The 27,616-nt window shown below is 42.9% G+C and overlaps 1 protein-coding gene across 1 annotated transcript in view; it reads right to left on the reverse strand.

Annotated features, from left to right (window-relative positions):
• Positions 1-321: 321 nt before the first annotated feature.
• The window catches only part of LOC109874211 (sodium- and chloride-dependent glycine transporter 2-like), a 63,748-nt gene continuing 36,453 nt past the window's right edge, over positions 322-27,616 (reverse strand). The window contains exons 11-15 of the mRNA XM_020466033.2: positions 25,754-25,885; positions 23,060-23,159; positions 20,652-20,752; positions 8,435-8,602; positions 322-6,044 (exon numbers count right to left, since the gene is read on the reverse strand). Of these exons, the coding sequence (XP_020321622.2) occupies positions 5,889-6,044; positions 8,435-8,602; positions 20,652-20,752; positions 23,060-23,159; positions 25,754-25,885 (657 nt within the window). The 3' untranslated portion in view covers positions 322-5,888. The remainder of the gene's footprint in view (positions 6,045-8,434; positions 8,603-20,651; positions 20,753-23,059; positions 23,160-25,753; positions 25,886-27,616) is intronic.

Genomic DNA, 27,616 nt, shown 5'->3' on the forward strand with positions numbered 1-27,616 from the left:
GGGCCTCAGTGATTGATGACATTCAAAATAAATAATCAATTTCACATATAATATATATATTTTTATATCTGTCACAGAATTCAAAACATATATTTCTATTATATATATATTCTCTATTTTCAAATCAAATGATGGCATGGGCCGTTGGAGGCACATATCTATATCCATAGGCAGCAGTACATAGAACACACAGAAATAAATGACATTACCCAAGTAATTAGACATTTAACCTATGCATTCATAGGTCGACAATAAAGTGCCAAAAAGACACAACATACATAACAATAGGGATATATCGGTACCATATGTGACAGACAATACGTCTTCAGTTACATACAATATTTTACTGTTAGAGGACAACTATAAGGCCAATGGTTACCTGAAGATGTTTTGTAACATATTGGCAAACATCAAGGATCACTAGGTGGGATATGAATGGCAGTATCTCAATCTCCTAAATGCAAATAGCACTTTTCAAAAAAAAAATTTTTTTTTTTTTTTTCAGAACCCTATGTTCTGATAAAAAAATTGTTATCCTTCTTTGGTTACCTACTGCCCAAAGTTGACCCACAGGTATAGCAATGGAAAGTTTATTATTTTGTATTTTTCTTTGCGAAGGAAAATACCGGGGTAAACTATAACCCTGGTTTGACAGTGCTTTGAGGAACATAAAGCACGCTCAAGGAGACATGCAAGGGGGAGAGGGGGAGAAGAGAGGAGAGGAGGAAGCAGACGTGAGAAGGGAGAGAGCATACATAGACACAGAAGCACAGGAACACAAACAGCACATGCTAGCTTTCTAACGTTTCCTGTTCAATCGATCAATGCTGTTGAAAACAGAAAGCTAATCCCCATTTCCTCAAAGAAAGCATCAAATTGGCTACACAAAGACAGTTATTCCAACCAGAGCTCACATTTACATTTTAGTCACTTAGCAGATGCTCTTATCCAGAGCAATTAGGGTTCAGTGCCTTGCATAAGGGCACATTGACAGGTTTTTCACCCAGTCAGCTCGGGGATTCGAAGCAGCGACCTTTCGGTTACTGGCCCAATGCTCTTAACCGCTCGGGTATCTGCCGCCACTTCATGAATTGCCTAGCTCAAACGTTACCATCTGTCACACCGCAAAAATGATCTCTCTCTCTGACTCTCTTTATTTCTCTCTCTCTGTCATTGGAAGATAATTGATCATGTGTATACAGGAGTGTACAGTCGTGAAACACACGAAGAGGCAAAAATCATTTTAAAACCTGACTTGCTCGTTCAATCATCCTTGCATTCAAGTGAGTGACAAACACAATATATATTTTTTATATATATATTTTTATATATATATATATATATATATATATTATTTTTTTTTTATTTTTTTTTTACCCCCAACAGAACCATCCCTAGCCTTTTGGGGGGCCCTAAGCATAATTTTTGTTGGTAGCCCGCCGCCTCACAGGCAAAACATTTTAGTGGCGCCTCAGTTGATGACAGGGAGAACTTTTATTTGTTTTGGAGCTAATTTCCTGCAATTCTACACATTTTGCAATTGGGCGTAGAGAAAATGTTGCAGTTTTACAGCAAGTTTGCTGCAATTCTAAGAGAATTTGGCATGGGGCAGAGAGATTTCTTTACAATTGTATAACTAATATCCTGCAATTACACTCATTTTTCCATAGGGTGGAGAGATTTTTTCCCCTTCAGTTTTGAAGCTAATTTCCTTCAATTCTACAGATTTTTCCATGACTCATGCCATGCTAATAGGATATATGACTGAGAGTGACTAACAAAATCAATGGGGCCCTCTGGAGGTCAGGGCCCCTGGGCACGTGCCCGGGCGGTAATTCCACCATGATTACTACAAGTTTAGATAGCTGACTAGACTAACTAACCAATCTAAAACATTTTTTAGCTGACATGGGCTAATTGAGTGATTGTAAGTGACTGACATAAGAGAAAAACTGATGCACAACCAAATTTTGAAATGGTACTCAACAGTAAATTGAGACCACGACTGAGTTCTTAAAAAAAGGGGTCAGGGGCACACACACACAAAACAAGGGAGATAAGATGCATTACATATCAACACAAAGCAACATTTGTAGGCTACAACAGACAAGCTACTTCAGAAATAGGGTTGAATGTTTTTTTCCCCTTTTAGAGACCTGTACCTTTCTAGACAATTAGCAGCCCATGTTGCTTTTAATTTCACAGTAATTAAACAGCATGGGCCTTGCCTAGACTCACTCGTCTGACTCAAATCTCACTGGCACGCTTGTCTTATTGCTTCCCATATATCTACAGCTTCCAATTAACTACATCCGGCCCCACTCGAAGAACACACGCCTGCAGCGTTAAAAGACCCGGCCATCTAAACACAGCTGTTTTAATCCAGGCATGTTTACATTGAACAGAAATTACACATCCAACTTCCTGTGAACGCGGGAAAAGAAATCGGATCTAATTGCTTTTTAAAGAACGCATCCCCAGTCACGTTGGTAATTGGACAGAAAGCAAGGCAGATTGGTTGCCTGACGTGTAATATGAAAAGCAACCTTAGTGGCCAGTCAATTTGCTTACTGGCCCTCTGGATAGCTTGCGGCAGGCTGGCAGGTAGTCGTGTGTTGTCACTGTCAGATTGAAGTCTTGACCCCTACACTTTCTGGATGTGTCCCAAATGGCAACTTGTTCCATATATAGTGCACTACTTGGACTCCTACAGTATGGGCCCTGGTCAAAAGTTGTATAAGGTTGCCATTAGGGAAGCAGACACTGTTCCAATTTTCTTAGGGTTCTAGGTAAGACATGTAACTGTTATGGGCCAATTCTGTCCATAGAGAAGAGTTTTTAACAAGATTTAGAAGGGAAATTATGTGCCAACCATCTCTCATTCAACTCCAGTGCCCTAGGTAAAGATACATTTTGGTCAGTGCAGTGGGATTTGACCAAGACATTCCTTGATGCCCTACTGAGCTAGAATTCCTCATGATTTTATAATAGTGCGCAAAAAAGAGAGAACAGGCTCATTTTGAAGGATTTTCTTTTTTTTCTTTCTATGTCTCCCCTATTAAGGTAGAAATTGTGGAAGTTCTACTGTCTATTTCTTCCATGTAGAATGCTGTTGTTAATTATACATCTACAAAAGTAGGCAGACCTGGAATCAAGTATACCTGACACCCTGTTTCATGAAAACAAAGAGAATGACGAAGTACACATCTAAAAATGGCAAAGTACAAATCTCAAATGACACCCCATTTTGTGCAGTACTTTTGAATGGTCATAGGACTCACTCACTTATTCAAAAGTATTGCACTTCATAGGGAATAGAGTGCCATTTGAGACAAATCCAAAGTGCCCCCCCCCCAGAGCTCTACCACATATAATAAGATAAGTACAGTTCCAGGGGGAAAAAAGGCCATATTCTATACACTACCTACACACATATCTACAAGTTGCTCCTAACATTGTGGGGATGTGACAACACTAGCACGCACTAAGTCAACACACATCTCTTTTTAAAAGGTGTACAAGATACAGCTTACACAGCCGGCAAGGAAAAAACATCTGGAGCAATACAGGAAAAAACATCTGGAGCAATACACATTCTCTCTTGTGTATATATATATATATATATATATATATATATATATATATGTGTGTGTTACCCTACAGAAGTTGCGTATGAGGAAAGAGGGAGATTCCATAGTTGCCATGACTAGATCACAACACATGTCTACAGCAATAAATAGTTGGTTTAATTGTTATGCACACAAAGGCCATTGGACTATTCTAAACACTGAGAAGAATCACTACAATTTCACATGGCCGTTTTGCATATCTTAAGCTACTAAAGAAAGGATCGACTACACGACTGTATTAATGTGCTAAATTGATTACGATACATTTTTTTTAGAGATAGTAGAGACTAAAGTGTTTATAGTTAAAGTAATTAGCGATAGGCATTTCCTTATCTTGCAGGTAACTTCATTTATTCAGCTAAAGCAAAGGAGCCTGCACTTTAAATAAGAGTGTGTATATATATATATATAAATATACACTTATATATAAGTTGCTCCTATATATATATATATATATATATATATATATATATATATATATATATATATATATATATATATACTCCTATTTAATGTGTATATAGTTTGACAGGAACAAATATAATCTATGAAAATGAACCATACTGCATACTTTCTAGGCAGTTGATTTTACTTGTATTGCCTATTTCATTAAAAAAAGAATGAATATATATATCATAATGTCCCATAGATCAGAGTCTGATGAATACCAATATTTCTCAGTCCATCAATTAGATTTTTTGTGCCTTTTTGTTTGTGGAGGATTTTCCATTATCACTATACACATAGATACAAGAATAAAACAATCACACACACACACACGCACGCATGCACACACACATGCACACACACCTCCATAGGGACTAGTCCAGATGTAGTGGAGTGGTTCGAGAGCTTCAAGTTCCTCTGTGTGCACATCACTAAGGAACTAACATGGTCCACATACACCCACACAGTTGTGAAGAGGGCACGACAGCGCCTCTTCCACCTCAGGAGGCTGAAAAGATTTGGCATGGGCCCTCAGATCCTCATAAAAGTTCAAGAGCTGCATCTTGACAAGCTGCACCGCCGCTTGGTACGGCAACTGCAAGGCGTCTGACCGCAAGGCGCTACAGAGGGTGGTCAGTTTGGCCCAGTACATCACTGGGGTCGAACTCCCTCCCTGCCATCCAGGACCTCTACACCAGGCGTTGTCAGTGGAAGGATCACACAAAATTGTCAAAAACTCCATCCAAACCACAGACTGTTCTCTCTGCTTCCACACGGCAAGCGGTACCAGTGCACCAAGTCTGGAACCAATAAGACCCTGAACAGCTTCTACCCCCAAGCCATAAGACTGATAAACAAGACCTCTTAATACCTAAATCAAATGGCTACCCGAACTACCTGCATTGCCCCTTTTTTGCACTAACTCTCTTGTACTGACTCTATGAGCACACACTGGACTCTACCCACACACTCACACATACTTACACTGGCACCCCAACACACACACACACACACAAATGCATACTGACTCCACACACACAGTCACACACACAAAGCCACTTTATACCCTTACCTATATATACAAATCTACCTCAATTACCTCGTACCCCTGCACATCGACTCTGCTATATACAGGGAGTACCAGTACCATGTTATTTTTACTCCATTATTGTTATTCGTTAATCCCTGTGTATGTATTCCTTCTGTCACTATTTTATTTTTTAAATGTATCTTTAACTCTTCATTGTTGGAAAAGGACCCGTAAGTAAGATTTTCACTGTTAGTCTTCACCTGTTGTTAACGAAGCATGTGACAAATAAAATTTGATTTGATTTTTTTGCCATGAGCAGTTGAATATTGCCATTGCAATATTGTGACACGGTACATTTTTCTCTTGGAATAGAGATCCCCTCAGTAAGAAAGGGTTCTGGCGTAATGGCTGTGCATGGGCAGGAGGCAGAGGACAGACCATTCTCAGGTCAGGGGTTAAGGAGAGAGAGGACAGGGTATAGCATGGGTGCCTGCCAGAGAAAGCAATGTTGTAGAGGAGGGCAGCCCCACTTTGCTATAGAGTGTAGAAGGGAGCAGGGGAGGTGAACAGGAGAACCAGGAAAAAAAGTGGGATATGTGTTGGCTTGCTTTTCTCTCACCCACATTGATGGGAAAGAGGAAGGAAACAGGAGAGATGAAGAGAGTAGAGTGGAGAACAGGAAAAAAGAGGAATAGGTGTGGGAGAGGGCAGTGGTAGGCTGCTGCTCTCTCTCTCCCCTGGTGCCCCTGCTGAAGTGGCGGTGGTGGTTGTAGTGGAGGCTGCTACTGGTAGGCGCCCAGCTGGAAATCTTTGGGGGGCAGTTTGAGGCCCAGGGAGTTGGATCCATGGGGGTCCATCATGTTCTTGTAGCGCTCCCCTCTGTGCTTGGCCAGGAAGGGACCCCAATCGGGCTGAGGGGAACACACCAGCTTCAGACGCTGTGGAGGGGGGGAGTGGGGGGAGTCACACAGTTGTGTTAAAATAGAATAGAATAGTGTCAATCAACTTGAGTTGCGGAAGGCCAAGGGGAGATTTGGGTACAATAGATGACAGTAGGACTGTCCTGAGAGATATGAAAATGTCAGGAATGGCAGTCGTTCGTAACACTGAAATGTCTGTAACTTTATAGTAAATATTGATTGCATATACAGCATATGTGCTCAATAATAATTTAGCCAGACACTGTAACTATATTAAGGCTTTGACTAAGGCAATTATGCCAAAACTTCCTGTATGTAAGTACAGTTGCATACACACGCACGCATACAAATCTCAAACACTTTGATTAATGTGTGATGTAGGGGACTTCATCAAGCACAGTGTGGGGGACTGCTACTTGTCTGTGTTTTCTGTGCCGATCCGCCGCCAGCTATCAGAGGACCAAGGCTGATATTTCACTTTACTGCCCATAGGGCTCTGGTCAAAAGCACTGCACTATATAGGGAATAGGGTGCTATTTGGGACACACACAGAAGTGTTTGATGTCCGAGATCCATTTTCTAACATGCAGTAAAGTGAAATATCAGCCCTGATAACTCTGTCATATGTTGTACTAAAGAGCTCATTGTGCTTGTATGTTTGACGTGATAGCACTTAGTTCACAGGGGGAAAACATACAGTGCATTCACAAAGTATTAATTAATACCCTTAGACTTTTTCCACATTTTGTTATGTTACAGCCTTATTCTAAAATTGATTCATTTGTAGGTTTTTTTCCCCCTCATACAATACCCCATAATGACAAAGCAAAAACAGTTTTTTATACATTTTTGCACAAACAAATAAAACTAAAACTGAAATGTCACATTTACATAAGTACTCTATAAGACCCTTTACTCAGTACTTTGTTGAAGCGCCTTTGGCAGCGATTACAGCCTCAAATCTTTTTGGGTATGACGCTACAAGCTTGGCACACCTGTATTTGGGGAGTGTCTCCCATTCTTCTCTGCAGATCCTCTCAAGCTCTGTCAGGTTGGATGGGGAGCATCGCTGCACAGCTATTTTCAGGTCTCTCCAAAGATGTTAATTCGGGTTCAAGTCCGGGCTCCGGCTGGACACTCAAGGACATTCAGAGACTTGTCCTGAAGCCACTCCTGTGTTGTCTTGGCTGTGTGCTTCGGGTCGTTGTCCTGTGTGACGTGGATGTCGACTAAGACAGGCCCCCGCACCTCTGATTCAGAGGGGTTGAATGCATTTCAGTTGAATGCATTCAGTTGTACAACTAACTAGATATCCACCCTTCCCCATTGGAAGATGAACCTTTGCCCCAGTCGGAGGTCCTGAGTGCTCTGGAGCAGGTTATCATCAAGGGTCTCTCTGTACTTTTCTCCTTTCATCCTTCCCTCAATCCTGACTAATCACCCAGTCCCTGCCACAGAAAAACATCCCCACAGCATGATGTTGCCACCACCATGCTTCACCGTAGCACTGGTGCCAGGTTTCCTCCAGATGTGACACTTGGCATTGAGGCCAAAGAGTTCAATCTTGGTTTCATCAGACCAGAGAATCTTGTTTCTCATGGGCTGAGACTCCTTTAGGTGCCATTTGGCAAATTCCAAATGGGCTATATATTATTTTTTATTTAACCTTTATTTAACTAGGCCTTACATAGACAGGTCCAAATCCTTTCCAAATCATGTCCAATCAATTGAATTTACCACAGGTGGACTCCAAATCAAGTTGAGAAACATCTCAAGGATGATCATTGGAAACAGGATGCACCTGAGTTCAATTTCGAGTCTCATAGCAAAGGGTCTGAATACTTATGTAAATAAATAAAATATATTTTTTTTCTTTTTTATAATTTTGCAAAAATTACAATTAGAATTTGAGCTTTGTCATTATGGTGTATTGTGTGTAGATTGATGAGATTTCTTGTAATTTAAACCATTTTAAAATAAGTCTGTAACTTAACAAAATGTGGAAAAACAGAATGGGTCTGTTTATTTTCCGAATGTTTTATTTTACCCTTATTTAACTAGGCAAGTCAGTTATTGTTTGGATTATTTCTATATACAACAATACTACAGTAGAACCTCAAAGATATGACCCTCAGAGTTACGGACTGTCAACAGCACAGGCAATATCAAACCAGGACATGTATTAAATACCAAAAAACTAACTTCTGTATGCTACAGACAAATGTAAATATTGCTTACATGTGCTAAAAACACAAAAATATTTACAGTCCAAAAAACATTCCTTACCCCAGGACATTTCAATGGGTGACTAAGAAAAAGGAGCAGATCTGAAAAGATCTGAAATATATTTATGGGACATACAAACAGGCTTACAAACATGTGTGTGTGGTATTGTGTCCCATACATACCTCTGTAAAGCTGCCTGGGGCCAAGTGCATTTTGATGACAAACATGATTGGGATCCAGATGACAGAACACAACACCATCAGCCAGCCCATCACCATGGACCAGGTGGGGTAGGTGTAGTCCTCATAGGTCATCACCTTCCACTGGTACAGACTCAGCCCCAGGATACCCTGCAGGGAGAGAGGAGAAAAGGGAGAAGAGAGGAGGATTAGGAGAGGATGGGAGAGGAGGTGGAAGAGGAGGACAGAAGAGAGAGAATGGGTGAGATGAGGGGGAGACGAGGAAGTGAAGGAGGAGGTGGAAGATTAGGATGATCAAAAACCGGAAGAGGATTAAGAGATTTTAAAAAAGGAAGGACCAGGAGGGTTAGATGATGAGGGTAAGGGGCGAAGGAGGGAAAGGGGAGGAGAGGAGAAAGAAGAAGGAAGAGGAGGAGCATCTGTAGGATATTATTAGGGATGTAGCGATTCCACTGCCTCTTACAGTCTCACGTCAGAATTTAACGTTCATCCATGTTTCTCAAACGACAAATTTCGAGGTTGTTGCAAACTTCAAATTTCAAAGTGTTTAAGGTTAAGTTTAGCCATTAACTCCAAAATCTTAAGGTTAGGCATTAACTCTGGGATAAGGCTTAAAACAAAAATCTCAAAAACAACTTCATATCACTGAATACGAACTTGCAACCTTCGGAATCCGAGGCAGATGCTTCTGCATATCCGCAACAGCCACGGCTGACCTGGCTGAGCGATTCACCAATATGCATCGGCCCCAGTTCAAATGTTTAAGATATGAGTGGTACACAGGAACCCAAACCGATCAAAATGGGTTCCGGTTCAGGCTCTGTCATAACCGGCCGCGACCAGGAGGTCCGTGGGGCGATGCACAATTGGCCTAGCGTCGTCCGGGTTAGGGAGGGTTTGGCCGGTAGGGAAATCCTTGTCTCATCGCACACCAGAGACTCCTGTGGTGGGTCGGGCGCAGTGCACGCTAACCAAGGTTGCCAGGTGCACAGTGTTTCCTCCGACACATTGGTGCGGCTTCCGGGTTGGATGGCGCTGTGTTAAGAAGCAGTGCGGCTTGGTTGGGTTGTGTATCGGAGGACGGATGACTTTCAACCTTCGTCTCTCCCGAGCCCGTACAGGAGTTGTAGCGAAGATAGTAGCTACTAAACAATTGGATACCACGAAATCGGGGAGAAAAAGGGGTAACAAAAAAAAAATATGTATCATGCATGGGTCAGAAAATCGATTCAAATGTTGATTCACAAAAATAGCTTGCCATTTTCTTCCTACCTTCCGAAAAAATACCTCTCATCTTTTGTTAAAACTAAGTAATTAATCATGCCGAAGAACCTCTAGTCAAGTCAAACTGCACACTGTTCAGCATGTTGACCAACGAGAGGTAGGAGGCCTATTTCTGATCTTCAGCATTCAAATGCTTGTGAAATGCCTTGTGCAATATAAGGCTTTAAAAGTTGAGTGACAACCAATGTAATTTGACAGCGCTTGAAAATTGTGTTTTACCGGAATAAAAGTAGCCTAACTCATCTGGCTAAAGCCTACCTGCCGATCGGGGCCTACATTCGATTTTAATTTGATTGTTCAGGTTCACCATCAGCAATAGTTTGTTAGTTTTGCTTTAAAACAACCAGTTTTTCATTTTTATAACGAGGACAGGAATTGAGGAAAGGAATCACTTTTTTCATGAGCAGCACTGCATGGTCGAAATGGGAGGAGGAGCACGTCCAAATGGTCTAAATAAATTGATTTTGTGACGGGGGTGAAATCCAAAACTATGTCTATGGTACAGTACTGTATATGTAGTCACCTGAGCTGAGCCATAAGGGAGACTAGTGGGCATCTACCGCCCCACTATCAGACCACTTTTGATCTGAAATCACCATCACCTTCTTGTCATTTTACCAGATTAAAAGAGTTTTGCTAATATCTAATCAATATTTATCTTTAAAAATGTGCTATGACATTGCCAATGAATATACTGTGCATTCAAAAAAGTGTCCAGACCCCTTAACTTTGTCCACATTTTGTTACATTACAGCATTACTCTAGGATATATTAAATTCCTTTTTTTCCTCAACAATCTACACACAATACCAATTAATGACAAAGCAAAAACAGGTTTTTATACATTTTTCCAAATGTATTAAACATAAAAAACAGAAATACCTTATTTACATACAGTGGGAAGAAAAAGTTTGTGAACCCTTTGGAAATACCTGGATTTCTGCATAAATTGGTCATACAATTTGATCCGATCTTCATCTAGGTCACAACAATAGACAAACACAGTCTGCTTAAACTAATAACATAAACAATTATACGTTTTAATGTCTTTATTGAACACACAGTGTAAATATTCACAGTGCAGGGTGGAAAAAGTATGTGAACCCTTGCATTCAATAACTGGTTGACCCTTCTTTGGCAGCAACCAAACTAGACAAGGCTGTTTTCTGTAGTTGCGGATCAGACCAATAGTCAGGAGGAATTTTGGACCTCTTCCTCTTCACAAAACTGTTTCAGTTCAGCAATAGTCTTTGGATGTCTGGTGTGAACTGCTCTCTTGAGGTCATGCCACAGCATCTCAATCGGGTTGAGGTCAGGACTCTGACTGGGCCACTCCAGAAGGCGTATTTTCTTCTGTTGAAGCCAATCGGTTGTTGATTTACTTCTATGTTTTGGGTCATTGTCCTGTTGCATCACCCAACTTCAGTTGAGCTTCAATTGGCGGACAGATAGCCATACATTCTCCTGAAAAATGTATTGATAAACTTGGGAATTCATTTTTCTGTAGATGATAGTGAGCTATCCAGGCCCTGAGACATCAAAGTAGCCCCAAACCATGATGCTCCCTCCACCATAGTTTTGATGTTGGTGTGGTGTGCCTTTTTTTCTCCACGCATAGTGTTGTGTGTTCCTTCCAAACAACTCAACTGTAGTTTCATTTGTCCACCGAATATTTTGCCAGTAGCACTGTGGAACATCCAGGTGCACTTTTGCAAACTTCAGACGTGCAGCAATGTTTTTTTGGACAGCAGGGGCTTCTTCCGTGGTGTCCTCCCATGAATAACATTTTTGTTAAGTGTTTTACGAATCGTAGACTTGTCAACAGAGATGTTACCATGTTCCAGAGATTTCTGTAATTCTTTAGCTGACATTCTTCAGCTCACACTGATTCTTCTTAACCTCATTGAGTATTCTGCGGTGTGCTCTTGTCGTCATCTTTTCAGGATGGCCACTCCTAGGGAGAGTAGCAACAGTGCTGAACTTTCTCCATTTATAGACAATTTGTCTTACCTTGCACTAATGAACATCAAGGCTTTTAGAGATACTGTAAACCTTTCCTGCTCTATGCAAGTCAACAATTCTTAATCTTCGGTCTTCTGAGATCATTTTGGTTCGAGGCATGGTTCACATCAGGCAATGCTTCTTGTGAATAGCAAACTCACATTCTGTTAGTGTTTTTATAGGGCAAGGCAGCCCTAACCAACATCTCCAATCTCATCTCATTGATTGGACTCCAGGTTAGCTGACTCCAATTAGCTTTTGGAGAAAGCATTAGCCTAGGCATTCACATACTTTTTCCAACCTACACTGTGAATGTTTAAATTATGTATTCAATATAGACAAGAAAAATACAATAATGTGTGTGTTATTTGTTTAATTAAGCACACTATGTTTGTCTTATTTTGTGACTTAGATGAAGATCAGATGAAATTTGATGACCAATTTATGCAGAAATCCAGGTTATTCCAAATGGTTCACATACCTTTTCTTGCCTCTGTAAGTATTCAGAACATTTGCTATGAGACTCGAAATTGAGCTCAGGTGCATCCTGTTTCCATTGACCACCAAAAAATGTCTGCAGCATTGACGGTCCCCAAGAACACAGTGGCCTGCATCAATCTTAAATGGATGAAGTTTGGAATCACTCAGACTCTTCCTAGAGCTGGCCGCCACGGCAAACGGAGCAATAGGGGGAGAAGGGCATTGGTCAGGTAGCTGACCTAGAACCCGATGGTCACTCTGACAGAGCTCCAGAGTTCCTCTGTGGAGATGAGAGAACCTTCCAGAAGGACAACAATCACTGCAGCACTCCACCAATAAGGCCTTTGGTAGAGTGGCCAGACAGAAGCCACTCCTCAGTAAAAGGCACATGACAGCCCACTTGGAGTTTGCCAAAAGGCATCTAAAAGCCTCTCAGACCATGAGAAGATTCTCTGGTCTGATGAAACCAAGATTCATATTATTCCAAGATGGCATAGCAGTCGGACGTGTGTTTTGTCTTGTCCTGTCCCGTGTATATATCGTTTTCTTTGTATATATTTCGTATATATTTTAATCTCACTTTCCACCTTACGGACTGAATATACTCTCCTGCAACCCGCCTCACCCCAATCTGGTACGGATCTGCTATTTTTATACTTTAGAACTGGAACCCCCATCAGGAGCTATTCAGCTAACTAGCTACTAGCTAGTAGTCAGTTAGCCACTGCTAGCGGTCCTCACCGTTAACTCGGACATCAGCCAGCCTCAGCCCGGTGAATTCCTGCCAGTCTGCACAGCGCGATATCAACCCAGAGCATATCGGACTGCTTTTTCTCTACCACATCTCTGGATTCCTACCGCAAGCACTGAACCTTTACACCGGATAATCACAGCTAGCTAGCTGCTATCCGAGTGGCTACTCCAGGATAGGTCTCTGTCAAGAAGCAAGCACCAGTTAGCCTGGAGCGGCTAGCCAAGGACGTCCACCAGCCAGTTCTTGGGCTACAATAACTCTTTTGCCAATTGACCTGGACCCTTTACTGCCGACACGGAGCCGATCCATCAAGACTGTTCTGTCGACGTAACTGTCCGAGGTGGTTTCAACAGGCTCTTCCGTTGCGACATCGCCAGAGGCCCATCTGCTAGCCCACTAGCTGTCTGAATTGCCATGTCTCCAGCTAGCGTAGTAGCGACTACTGAATTGGTTCCCTGATTCATCTAGTGCTACTCATTGGACCCTTTGATCACTCGGCTACACATGCCTCTCCCTATTGTCAATATGCCTTGTCTATTGCTGTTTTGGTTAGTGATTGTCTTATTTCACTGTAGAGCCCCCAGCTCTGCCCAATATGCCTTAGATAGCCCTTTCGTTCAACCCCCCACACATGCAGTGACCTCACCTGGCTTAACTGGTGCCTCTAGAGACAAAACCTCTCTCATCATCACTCAATGCCTATGTTTACCTGACTGTTTCATGCATGTTAACATTAGGCACCTTCTCCCTAAGTTTTTTTATTCACTGCTTTAGCACACTCCGCCAACCCTGATGTCCTAACCATGTCTGATTCATGGCTTAGGAAGGCCACCAAAAATCCTGAAATTTCCATCCCTAACTAAAACATCTTCCGACAAGATAGAACTGTCAAAGGGGGCGGAGTTGCAATCTACTGCAGAGATAGCCTGCAGAGTTCTGTCATACTATCCAGGTCTGTGCCCAAACAATTTGAGCTTCTACTTTTAAAAATCCACCTATCCAGAAACAAGTCTTTCACCATTGCCACTTGTTATAGATCCCCTTCAGCCCCCAGCTGTGCTCTGGACATGACCTAAACTGGGACATGATTAACACCCCGGCTGTCTTAAAATCTAAGCTAGATGCCCTCAATCTCACAAATGATCAAGGAAACTACCAGGTATAACCCTAAATCCGTAACCATGGGCACCCTCTTAGATATCATCCTGACCAAATTGCCCTCTAAATACAACTCTGCTGTCTTCACCAGGATCTCAGTGATCACTGCCTCATTGCCTGTGTACGTAATGGGTCCACGGTCAAACGACCACCCCTCATCACTGTCAAACGCTCCCTAAAACACTTCAGTGAGCAGGTCTATCGAAACAACCTGGCACAGGTATTCTGGAAGGATATTGACCAAAATCCCGTCAGTAGAGGATGCCTGGTTGTGTTTTAAATGGAAATTCCTCACATTCTTAAATAAGCATGCCCCATTCCAAAAATGTTGAACTAAGAACAGATATAGCCCATGGTTCACCACAGACTGCCCTTGACCAGCACAAAAACATTCTTAGCAGACTTTCAGGGAAGTCAGGAACCAATGTACTCAGTCAGTAAGGAAAGCTAAGGCTAGCTTTTTCAACCAGAAATTTGCATCCTGTAGCACTAATTCCAAAAGGTTATGCGACACTAATGTCCATGGAGAATAAGAGCACCTCCTCCCAGCTACCCACTGCACTGAGGCTAGGAAACACTGCCACCACCGATAAATCTACGATAATCGATTATTTCAATAATAACTTTTCTATGGCTGGCCATGCTTATCACCTGGCTACCCCTACCCCGACAAACTGCTCAGCACCCCCTGCAGCAACTTTCCCAAGATCCCCCCCCCCCCCGCTTCTCCTTCACGCAAATACAGACAGCTGATGTTCTGAAAGAGCTGCAAAATCTGGATCCGTTACAAATCAGCAGGGCTAGACAATCTGGACCCTCTCTTTCTAAAACTATCAGCCAAAATTGTTGCAACCCCTATTACTAGTCTGTTCATTCTCTTTCGTATCGTCTGAGATCCCCAAAGATTGGAAAGCTGCCACGGTCATCCCTTTCTTTAAAGGGGGAGACACTCTAGACCCAAACTGTTATAGACCTATATCCATCCTGCCCTGCCTCTCTAAAATCTTTGGCAGCCAAGTTAACAAACAGATCACCGACCATTTCGAATCCCACCCTACCTTCTCCACTATGCAATCTGGTTTCCGAGCTGGTCATGGGTGCACCTCAGCTACGCTCAAGGTCCTAAACGACTTCCTAACTGCCATCGATAAAAGACAGTACTGTGCAGCCGTCTTTATCGACCTGGCCAAGACTTTCGGCTCTTGTCAATCACTGCATTCTTATCGGCTGACTCAATACCCTTGGTTTCTCAAACGACTGCCTCGCCTGGTTCACCAACTACTTCTCAGATAGAGTTCAGTGGGTCAAATCGGAGGGCCTGTTGTCCGGACCTCTGGCAGTCTCTATGGGGGTGCCACAGGGTTCAATTCTCGGGCCGACTCTGTATATATCAATGATGTTACTCTTGCTGCTGGTGATTCTCTAATCCACCTCTACGCAGACGACCCAATTCTGTATACATCTGGCCCTTCTTTGGACACTGTGTTAACAAACCTCGAAACAAGCTTCAATGCCATACAAGACTCCTTCCGTGGCCTCCAACTGCTTTTAAATGCTATTAAAACTAAATGCATGCCCGTCAAATGATTGCTGACTGCACCCACCCGCCCGACAAGCTTCACTACTCTGGACGGTTCCGACTTATAATATGTGGACAACTACAAATACCTAGGTGTCTGGTTAGATTGTAAACTCTCCTTCCAGACTCACATTAAGCCTCTCCAATCCAAAATTAAATCTAGAATCGGCTTCCTATTTCACAACAAAGCCTCCTTCATTCATGCTGCCCAACATACCCTCGTAAAACTGACTATCCTACCAATCCTTGACTTCTGCGATGTCATTTACAAAATAGCCTCCAACACTACTCAGCAAACTGGATGTAGTCTATCACAGTGCCATCCGTTTTGTCACCAAAGCCCCATATACTACCCACCACTGCGACCTGTATGCTCTCGTTGGCTGGCCCTCGCTACATATTCGTCACCAAACCCACAGGTCGTCTATAAACATTTGCTAGGTAAAGCCCCGCCTTATCTCAGCTCACTGGTCACCATAGCAACACCCACCCATAGCACGCACTCCAGCAGGCATATGTTACTGGTCATCCCCAAAGCCAACACTTCCTTTGGCCATCTTTCCTTCCAGTTTTCTGCTGCCAATGACTGGAACGAATTGCAAAGATCACTGAAGCTTGAGTCTTATATCTCCCTCTCTAATTTTAAGCATCCGCTGTCAGAGCAGCTTACCGATCACTGTACCTTTACACAGCCAATCTGTAAATAGCACACCCAACTACCTTATCCCCATATTGTTATTTATCCTTTTGCACCCCAGTATCTCTACTTGCACATCCATCACCGCAGTGTTAATGCTAAATTGTAATTATTTCACATCTATGGCCTATTTATTGCATTACCTCCCTTCTCTTCTACATTTGCACACACTGTACATTGATGTTTCTATTGTGTTATTGACTGTACATTTGTTTATGTGTAACTCTGTGTTGTTGTTTTGTTGCACTGCCTTTCTTTATCTTGGCCAGGTCACAGTTGTAAATGAGAACTTGTTCTCAACTGGCCTACCTGGCTAAATAAAGGTTAAATAAAAATAAATAAATTTTTAAAAGATTGAACTCTTTGGCTTGAATGCAAAGCGTCACATCTGGAGGAAACCTGGAACCGTTGTAAGGACTTCTAGAAGAGGTGGGTGGAGGAGTCAGGCGCAGAGAGCAGGGTAGCGGATAAGTGGAGATATATTTACTCCCAAAACAACAGAGTGTCGGTCAACGCCACACACACGGCGATAAAAGACCCAGTCCAAAACCAACAGGACGAAACGGTTCGGGAAAATAAAATCCACAAAATAACACACACCAAATACAGAAAAACAAGCCCGCACAAAAGCCGGCGGGCCTACTGGGTTTAAATAGCCCAAAACCAAAACATAAACAAGAAACAGGTGCAACTAATCAGAGAACACTAAATGAAACAGAAAAGGGGATCGGTATCGCCGAGTGCCGCCCGAACAGGAAGAGGCACAATCTTCGGCAGGATTCGTGACAACCGTCCCTACGGTGAAGCATGGTGGTAACAACATCATGCTGTGGGGATGTTTTTCAGCGGCAGGGACTTGGAGACTAATCCGGATCGAGGGAAAGATGAACGGAGCAAAGTACACAAAGATCCTTGATGAAAACCTGCTCCAGAGCGATCAGGACCTCAGACTCCAGCGAAGGTTCACCTTCCAACAGGACAACGACCCTAAGCACACAGCCAAGACAACACAGGAGTGGCTTCAGGACAAGTCTCTGAATGTCCTTGAGTGGCCCAGACTTAATGATGGTGTTGGAGTTGTGCCTCGCCATGTGGTCATGAGTGAACAGGGAATACAGGAGGGGACTAAGCACACACCCTGAGGGGCCCACATGTTGAGGATCAGCGTGGCAGATGTGTTGTTACCTACCCTTACCAGCTGGGGGCCACCCGTCAGGAAGTCCAGGATCCAGTTGCAGAAGGAGGTTTTTAGTCCTTAGCTTATTGACGAGCTTTGAGGGCACTATAGGTGTTGAACGCTGCGCTGTAGTCAACGAATAGCATTCTCACGTAGGTGTTCCTTTTGTCCAGGTGGGAAAGGGCAGTGTGGAGTGCAATAGAGATTGCATCATCTGTTGATCTGTTAGCGCGGTATGCAAATTGTGTGGGTCTAGGGTTTCTGGGATAATGGTGTTGATGTGAGCCATGACCAGCCTTTCAAAGCACTCCATGGCTACAGACGTGCGTGCTATGGGTCGGTAGTCATTTAGGAAGGTTGCCTTAGTGTTCTTAGGCACAGGGACTATGGTGGTCTGCTTAAAACATGTTGGTATTACAGTCTCAGACAGGGAGAGGTTGAAAATGTCAAGGAAGACACTTGCCAGTTGGTCAGCGCATGCTCACAGTACACGTCCTGGTAATCCGTCTGGCCCTACGGCCTTGTGAATTTAGGAAGGTTGCCTTAGTGTTCTTAGGCACAGGGACTATGGTGGTCTGCTTAAAACATGTTGGTATTACAGACTTAACAGGGAGAGGTTGAAAATGTCAGGGAAGACACTTGCCAGTTGGTCAGCGCATGCTCGCAGTACACGTCCTGGTAATCCGTCTGGCCATGCGGCCTTGTGAACTAACCTGTCTCACGACGGTCTAATCCCAGCTCACATTCCCTATTAGTGGGTGAACGCTTGGAACGCTCGCAATCCAACGCTTGGTGAATTCTGCTTCACAATGATAGGAAGAGTCGACATCGAAGGATCAAAAAGCGACGTCGCTATGAACGCTTGACCTGTTTAAAGGTCTTACTCATATCGGCTGCAGAGAGCGAATCAATCGCATTGATTCATTCCTCTAATACAATCGAATCTCTTCAAACTTAAAGGTATCGTTTGTGCATTTAGATACGTAACGAATCGCCTTAAAAGTCAAGGATGCACATCCCTAGATATTATTAAATTCAAAGTAGTTTCTTCAAACTACAGGAGATGGAGGCGGTATATTAGATATTGTTTTCTTGGTGTTAGATCGTTATTTTTGTGTTGCGTTATAGTCATTTATTTAAATTTGCCTTGCTAACTTCAATGGCAAGTAGCTAGCTAGCTACCAGAGTGCAGTTTTCTCTGCTGGAATTGCTAATGACAATGTCGTGATTTTTCGTGATCAGATTCAAGCTCTGCATATTCAAACTGCACAACACAACGAGAAGGTAAGAAAAAACAGGGATGTTCTCAATTAGCTTATCGATAGTTTTTAGGCATGCAAGAGTTGGCTTTTACTTAGGGGCACGATGAGAGGGAAAGTTCCGGTATTCCGGTAAAAAGGGCAACTACAGGGAGTTTGCAGGGGTAATTGCACATGACAATGCTTTATTTGCTGAGCATATGGAAGTTTCTACTGTCTTCTCTGGGATGTCAAAATCAATTCTGAATGAGCTTCCATCGCATCATCCATTAAAAGTGAGATTACAACTCACGCTCAAGTCTGCTTTCCACTTTCCTCTGGTATTTATTTAGCAAATGTCATAACACATCTTAACTCCCGATAGACGCAAGCAAAAACTCTTTACATATAGCCTAAGCTACACCTAAACATTTGTGATTTGACATGCTGTATGGGATGAAAACTAGACCATTTTTAAGTAGGCTAATAAAAAAAGCAAGTGCATAGAGCCTATGCTCCTTGTCCATCTGGTCAGGGTAAACAAATTGGTAATGTTATAGTCAATTTTTTGTGTCAGGAGAAAATGTGAATGTGATCAATTTTGGTTTATATTCCAACGGGCTCGCTAGGGTGCTGAGACCTTTTCAATACAACAGTATTAGCTAGAATTAATTCATGATCACAATAGCGATGACACAGGCTGTGAGTACATTTTCAATTGGGCCTACATAATTCAAACAAGCATAAAGCAAGGTCAGCCCTGTGAGTTCTATTGTCCATCAGCTGTCTCTGTGTAGAGGAAACCCCATCGTTTAGTCTAGTCTAAAAAATTATTCATATGAACAAGTGCAAGGTTCCTGCAGTTTGACAGGGTTTTAATCCTCCCCAGGGCCAGGAGTTTTTACAGTTTTTAAAAAGCTTAACAGTGATTCATCACTGTCTTAACCTATAGGGTCAGGAGTTTTACCTGGTTAGGTCACCAGATAAGGAAAAACTCTGGCCCCCAGTTTTTTTGGGCCTCATTCAATCTCTGCTGTGATCCCATCCCAACACGGTGTAAGTAGACCTCATGTTTGGGTAAATACCATAGTAGACCAGCAACTAACACAATTGTATTATTACACATATACTGTACATCAATAATTGAACTGCTTGCTTAAATGTGTTGTGTTATTGTTTATTTCTTCCCTGTCAAATCCTGTCCTGCCCTCAGTGGAAGAGTTGAGCTCTTCTCCAATATGCATACATGATCAGCCTGTTCTGTACTGAAGTCCCTGAACACTTCAACCTCTGTCCTGCACTGAAGTCAAGCCTCTGACCATCTCAACTCATGCCTCATACCCTCATTCAATCACTGCTGTGATCCCTTCCCAACACTGTGTAAGTAGCCCTCATTTCCATTCCCCATAATATTTGACTGTAAATGTATTTATTATTTCAAACATGCTTTGTCATCTCCCCTCCTCCTACACTTTTCAAGTCACCAGCCTCCATTGCATCTGTTATGTCACAGTTATGACAACATTATGTAGGCTATATGAGTGCTGCATTTCAAATAGCACAAACAACCTGTGTTATAACGGTGAAAAGTGAGGAAAACAATTTCCGTTTCAGTCGGGGAAAATAATTTTTGCTTTCTTCCCTTTCTTGGTAAACACTCGCTGCTGCAAATCGATGTTGGCCCCTAAATTTGAAAAAGGCTGCAGCGAAAGGGGAAACACATTGTGTGTGTGTGTGCGCATGCATCTGTGTCTCTATGTGAGTGAGTGTGAATGCTAGCGTGCATGTGAATATCTAAACCTCATTCCGTATAGTTCAGACACACACGTACAGTCAGAATGGTAGGAGTCACAAAGGCCCAGCAGATTCTCCAGAAGCGGTTTGGTTGGAAGCCAATCATCATTTCAATGTCCTCGCAGAACCTCTGCAGGCCTAGGAAGATGGGAATAAAGACAGAAAGAGGGAGAGTCAGTCAAATCGACTGCTCAGGTGAGGGGAGTAGAGACAACCTGACAGAAAAAAACATCCATCCAAAATGGAACCCTATTCCCTATCTGTATACGCTTCTGGTCAAAAGTAATGCACTATGTAGGGAACAGGGTACTATTTGAGACGCACTCAGAGAGTGAACCAGATTCACCCAGAGCTACAGACAAGAGAGCTCCACACTGGCCCCCTACAAGGCACATCCATTCCCAGGGAGAACCCAGGGCATTTATTATCCTTCAAAAAAATGTGGCTTGACGATTGTCACAATTGTTGTCAGCGTATTGACCGACAAATTTAGCAAGAGATGAGTCACAAGCCACACAATAATTTCACTGGAACCACCTCTGCTGATGCTGTGACGATTTGGAGTACAGTATGTTCCATATACTCACAGGTCTACTTCAGACCTGGAAGCGAAAAAAAAAAAAAAAACACCTGTTTAGGCGAGCTGCTGGCTAGCGGAGTAGAGCACTTGAAAAAGAAAAGGAGAGCCGCACACTCTAGGAGCTCAGATGCAATAATTGAATAACCTAATAACCTAATAAACAACCTTTCAACAGACAAGCTGTCTTCATCAGGGTATAATGACAAACACTGCGGGTCACTAGTTTCTAAAGTGTCAGAGAACACACAGGTGTCTGTAATCATGGCCGGGTGTGGCCTGTTATCAATGGTTAATTCTCAGATATGAGAAGAACATACAAAAGCATGAACGGATAGCATACAATAATAGATACAATTTGGCTACATAGGCCTACAAAAGAAAATCACAATAATCACAAAAATGGCTTCAGATCAAAGTCTACGTTGACACCGAAGCGAGAAAGGGTCTTTAATTAAAGATCCAGGCAGCCTCTCATTTGAACAATAAATTGTTGAGGTCACCCCCTCTCCTAGGGAGGGTGACATGTTCGATGCCGATATAATGTAGTGACGAAATTGAGTAGTTTGCTTCCAAAAAGTGGGCCACAACTGGGTAAGTCATGTTTTTGCACCTAATGGTGCTACGATGCTCCGAGATTCCTACTTTTAATTTACGCTTTGCTTCACCCACATAATTTTTACCACAGGGACAAATTATAAGATAAATAACTGCCTTAGTGGAGCATGTGGTAACACCTTTGATTGGGATCGGTTTCCCTGTTTGGGGGTGTTTGAAGGATCTACATTTGTAAGTGCCATTGTATTGAGCGCAGCCATTACACTTGTAGTTTCCATCCGGTAGAGGTGCAAATAGATGTTGTACAGGGATATTTTGGGTGGTAAACCAGAGTTTACCAATTGACCTGATCATTGGTCCATTAGAATGGTAACACAGACATCTAGTGGTCAGAATGAGAAGTGCTCAAGCACCCTGCCGGAGAGGGATAAAGTTGCCCCTAGACACTGATCTAAGGTCTGTTTGGTGTTTTTAATCACAACAGTTAGGATTTAAGGATTAAGCTGAACCTAGATCTGTGCTTAAGGGCAATCTAGGTACCTGGTCTGGAGCCTCTTATAGCCCATTTACACAGACAAAACCTTTTTTTTTAAGTCTTCTTTTATATGTGAAATTAATTTTTGATAAAAACGCTGTATATTTTCAACACAAAAAAAAACAGATCAAGACCTAATCATTATCTTGTTTTTTCATAGACCATGTAACCAAAAAACAGGTAACAGATCTGTGAGACTAGAGAGGTGTTCATTTGCAGGTAAATACATTAAAACTTTAATTGTTTAATACCTCCCTGATTTGATTTGAAAACAGCCACCATGGTTTAACAACCTAAGCACCACAGACTAGAAGTCCTGTTTCATACTGTACTTGTGCTTTCTGTGTTTATGTTGTTTAGCCAAGACAATGTTGAATGGCTATGAGGCTTTTCTGATTCTGACTTGATAAAGTGAGATAAGAGTAGGATGAATTTGCCCCCCGAGACAATGATCTGAATGCAGTTTTGCATTCTTTTTCATAATGTTTAGAATAATATTAATAATTGTATATGCCATTTAGCAGATGCTTTTATCCAAAGCGGCTTAGTCATGAGTGCATCAATTTTTCATATGGGTGGCCCCAGCAGGAATCAAACCCACAGCACTTGGCGTTGCAAGCGCCATGCTATCCCGACTGAGCCACACAGGACCACAGTTAGGATTTAGGGAGGGTAAGCTGATCCTAGATCTGCGCCCGAAGAGCAACTTCGGAGCTATCAGAGAGTATAGTCAGGTAAACAAAAGGTCAAAAGTAACTTTTATTCTACTACTCACCATAGAAGTAGGAGATTCCGATCAGCTCACAGATGGCAATGATTACCAGAGAGTAAGAGGCAGCGTATGTGTCCACCAACTGGAGCATGTACATCCCATTCTGTTAAACACACAGGAACGCAAAAATCGTACACACACACAGAAACACACATCACACAAACCAGTGATGCATAGCAAGTGTCATCACTGGCTTACATCTGAAATGCCACCCTATTCCCTACGAAATGCCACCCAGGTAAAAAGTAGTGCACTATATAGGGAATAGGTTGCTATTTGGGACGCATATTTCAGTAAACTCTTGTCGTGGTGTGTTTTTTGTCCTATATTTTTATTTTTAATCCCAGCCCCGTCCACGTAGGAGGCCTTTATTACTGCATTGTCGGAACTAGAAGCACAAGCATTTCGCTACACTCGCATTAACATCTGCTAACCATGTGTATGTGACAAATACATTTGATTTGATTTGATTTGATTTGATTTGGTAGGCCACATTGTAAATAAGAATTTGTTCTTGCTTAATTAAATAAAGGTTAAATAAATCAAATAAAAATACAATGTGTGTGTGTGTGTGTGGCTGCACATACAGTGCCTAATGAAAGTCTACACACCCCTTGCAGTTTTCACCTTCAACTGCCCAGTTTTCACCTTCAACTTATTTAGCTACACAACCTGCTCCACATTGTCTATAATTGTGAAAATTATAGAAAATCTTCTCAATTAATAAAAATAAAATAGAAACATGTCTTGATTGAGTATGTCTTCACACACCCTTGGTGGTATCAGCTTTGGCAGCAATAACAACTGTGAATAATTTTGAATAAGATTGCTCTTAGGGCAACATATATCAGAAATTTCAGAATTGCTCAAAGTCAATACATTTGGTTGGGAATCATTGATGGACAGAAATATTCAAACATTGTTGCCAAAGGTGCCTTCACCAAGTATTACCTCTGGGGTGTTAAGACATTCGCGATCAATACATCTTCGTTTTATGCGTGCGTGTGCCCGCATACGTGAATGCTCGTTTGTGTGTGTGCTAGCATGTACAGTGGGGAGAACAAGTATTTGATACACTGCCGAGTTTGCAGGTTTTCCTACTTACAAAGCATGTAGAGGTCTGTAATTTTAATCATATGTACACTTCAACTGTGAGAGACGGAATCTAAAACAAAAATCCAGAAAATCACATAGTATGATTTAAGTAATGAATTAGCATTTTATTGCATGACATAAGTATTTGATACATCAGAAAAGCAGAACTTAACATTGGTACAGAAACCTTTGTTTGCAATTACAGAGATCAGATGTTTCCTGTAGTTCTTGACCAGGTTTGCACACACTGCAGCAGGGATTGTGGCCCACTCCTCCATACATACCTTCTCCAGATCCTTCAGGTTTCGGGGCTGTCGCTGGGCAATACGGACTTTCAGCTCCCTCCAAAGATTTTCTATTGGGTTCAGGTCTGGAGACTGGCTAGGCCAATCCAGGACCTTGAGAGGCTTCTTACGGAGCCACTCCTTAGTTGCCCTGGCTGTGTGTTTCGGGTCGTTGTCATGCTGGAAAGCCCAGCCACGACCCATCTTCAATGCTCTTACTGAGGGAAGGAGGTTGTTGGCCAAGATCTCGTGATAAATGGCCCCATCCATCCTACCCTCAATACGTTGCAGTCGTCCTGTCCCCTTTGCAGAAAAGCATCCCCAAAGAATGATGTTTCCACCTCCATGCTTCACGGTTGGGATGGTGTTCTTGAGGTTGTACTCATCCTTCTTCTTCCTCCAAACACGGCGAGTGGAGTTTAGACCAAAAAGCTCTATTTTTGTCTCATCAGACCACATGACCTTCTCCCATTCCTCTGGATCATCCAGATGGTCATTGGCAAACTTCAGACGAGCCTGAACATGCGTTGGCCTGAGCAGTGGGACCTTGCATGCGCTGCAGGATTTTAATCCATGACGGCTTAGTGTGTTACTAATGGTTTTCTTTGAGACTGTGGTCCCAGCTCTCTTCAGGTCATTAACCAGGTCCTGCCGTGTAGTTCTGGGCTGATCCCTCACCTTCCTCATGACCATTGATGCCCCACGAGGTGAGATCTTGCATGGAGCCCCAGACCGAGAGTGATTGACCGTCATCTTGAACTTCTTCCATTTTCGAATAATTGCGCCAACAGTTGTTGCCTTCTCACCAAGCTGCTTGCCTATTGTCCTGTAGCCCATCCCAGCCTTGTGCAGGTCTACAATTGTATCCCTGATGTCCTTACACCCTCTCTGGTCTTGGCCATTGTGGAGAGGTTGGAGTCTGTCTGATTGAGTGTGTGGACAGGTGTCTTTTATACAGGTAATGAGTGGAGAACAGGAGGGATTCTTAAAGAAAAACTAACAGGTCTGTGAGAGCCGGAATTCTTACTGGTTGGTAGGTGATCAAATACTTATGTCATGCAATAAAATGCAATTGAATTACTTAAAAATCATACAATGTAACTTTCTGGATTTTTGTTTTAGATTCCGTCTCTCAAAGTTGAAGTGTACCTATGACAAAAATTACAGAACTCTACATGCTTTGTAAGTAGGAAAACCTGCAAAATCGGCAGTGTATCAAATACTTGTTCTCCCCACTGTATGTACGTGTGTGTGTAATTCCCGCATGTCTGCGTTTGTGTGTGTGTGAGTGTTTGTTTGTGTGAGTGGTGCTCTGTACCTCTGTGACCATAGGGAATCCCAGGAAGAAGAAACATGCACAACAGATGAGTGTGAACAGAGGCTTGTTCTTTCTCAGGTACTGGGGGAACTCGTCTGACACCGACGTCACTATGGTCTCAATGGTGGCAAACTGTGACAAAGGAGAAGAGCGAGGTAAGAGAGGAGAGGAGGGAGAGAGGAAAGAGGGAACAGAGGAGAGATAAGAGAAAAGAGGGGAGACAGCAGCAAGGGAGGACAGGAGAGGAAAGAAAAAAAGGGAGAGGGCAGAGGGGAGATAGGGGAAAGACAAATGTGAGAGAGGGCCGATAAGAGAGGAAAGTCAAGGAAGAGAGGCGAGACAACAGTGGAAGTCAATGACAGTGAGGGAGAGAGAGTCATTACAATCACACAGGAGATACAGTATCTGTGGACAAAGGGAGCCGAGAGGGAAGAAAGATAACAGAGATTGAGAAATAACACCTGTTTAAAAGAGACACCAATGAGACAAGAGTGGGAGCAGAAGAAAGTGACAAGAGGGGCCAAGAGGCCAGAGGACAAGTGCAGAGAAAAGAAAGGATGAATACACAGATCAAGCAGAGAGAGAGAGAGAGCATGTGTGAGAGAGAGCACGTGTGAGAGAGAGCACGTGTGAGAGAGAGAGAGAGAGAGAGAGAGAGAGAGAGCACATGTGAGAGAGAGAGAGAGAGAGCACGTGTGAGAGAGAGAGAGAGCACGTGTGAGAGAGAGAGAGAGAGAGAGCACGTGTGAGAAAGAGAGAGAGAGAGAGCACGTGTGAGAGAGAGAGAGCACGTGTGAGAGAGAGAGAGCACGTGTGAGAGAGAGAGAGCACATGTGAGAGAGAGAGAGCACATGTGAGAGAGAGAGAGCACGTGTGAGAGAGAGAGAGAGCACGTGTGAGAGAGAGAGAGCACGTGTGAGAGAGAGAGCACGTGTGAGAGAGAGAGCACGTGTGAGAGAGAGAGCACGTGTGAGAGAGAGAGCACGTGTGAGAGAGAGAGAGCACGTGTGAGAGAGAGAGAGCACGTGTGAGAGAGAATTTGAGAGAGAGAGAGAGAGCACGTGTGAGAGAATTTGAGAGAAAGAGAGAGAGAGAGCACGTATCAGAGAGAATTTCAGAGAGAGAGAGAGAGAGCATGTGTGAGAGAGAATTTGAGAGAGAGAGAGCACGTGTGAGAGAGAATTTGAGAGAGAGAATTTGAGAGAGAGAGAGAGAGAGAGAGAAGCCCAATGGGACTGAGCTATCTGCCACTTAACTGCTTCTCGACAACCTCATGAGCACCCCCCCAAAATTCTCATCAATACAGTATCCCCAGCCACTTACCGCCAAGCGCTGACACACGCACGTACACACACACCCCATTGACGTCACTAGAGCCCCGAACGATTTTGTATCAGCCCGGAGTATTTTGCCCCGCTGGGATGGTGTAAAACAAACTAGGCGACACTGCATTACACACCGCAATGAATACTCCAATCATGAGCCCTGCCCTGGCCTGCCCTGACTTTTTAGTACTGCTAAAACCAGCAATTATGTGTACAGTGGCACTTTAGGAGGCGGAGTAATGTGGTTTTCCAAAGTAATTTTTGATTAGTCCAAAGAAATCGCTTGGGCGACTGTTCATTCTCCGAGGGAGCACAAATATGAGAAGGGGAACTGGAAGTAAACTTTGTTAGCTTGCTACTTGTCACGCCCTGACTTTAGAGATCCTTTTTATGTCTCTATTTGGTTTGGTCAGGGTGTGATTTGGGGTGGGTATTCTGTGTTCTATTATTTGTATTTCTATGTTTTGGCCGGGTTCTGGTAAGGTTCTCAATCTGGGACAGCTGTCTATCGTTGTCTCTGATTGAAAACCATACTTAG

Source organism: Oncorhynchus kisutch, linkage group LG3 (genome assembly GCF_002021735.2).
Source record: "Oncorhynchus kisutch isolate 150728-3 linkage group LG3, Okis_V2, whole genome shotgun sequence".
NCBI classification, from domain to species: Eukaryota; Metazoa; Chordata; class Actinopteri; order Salmoniformes; family Salmonidae; genus Oncorhynchus; species Oncorhynchus kisutch.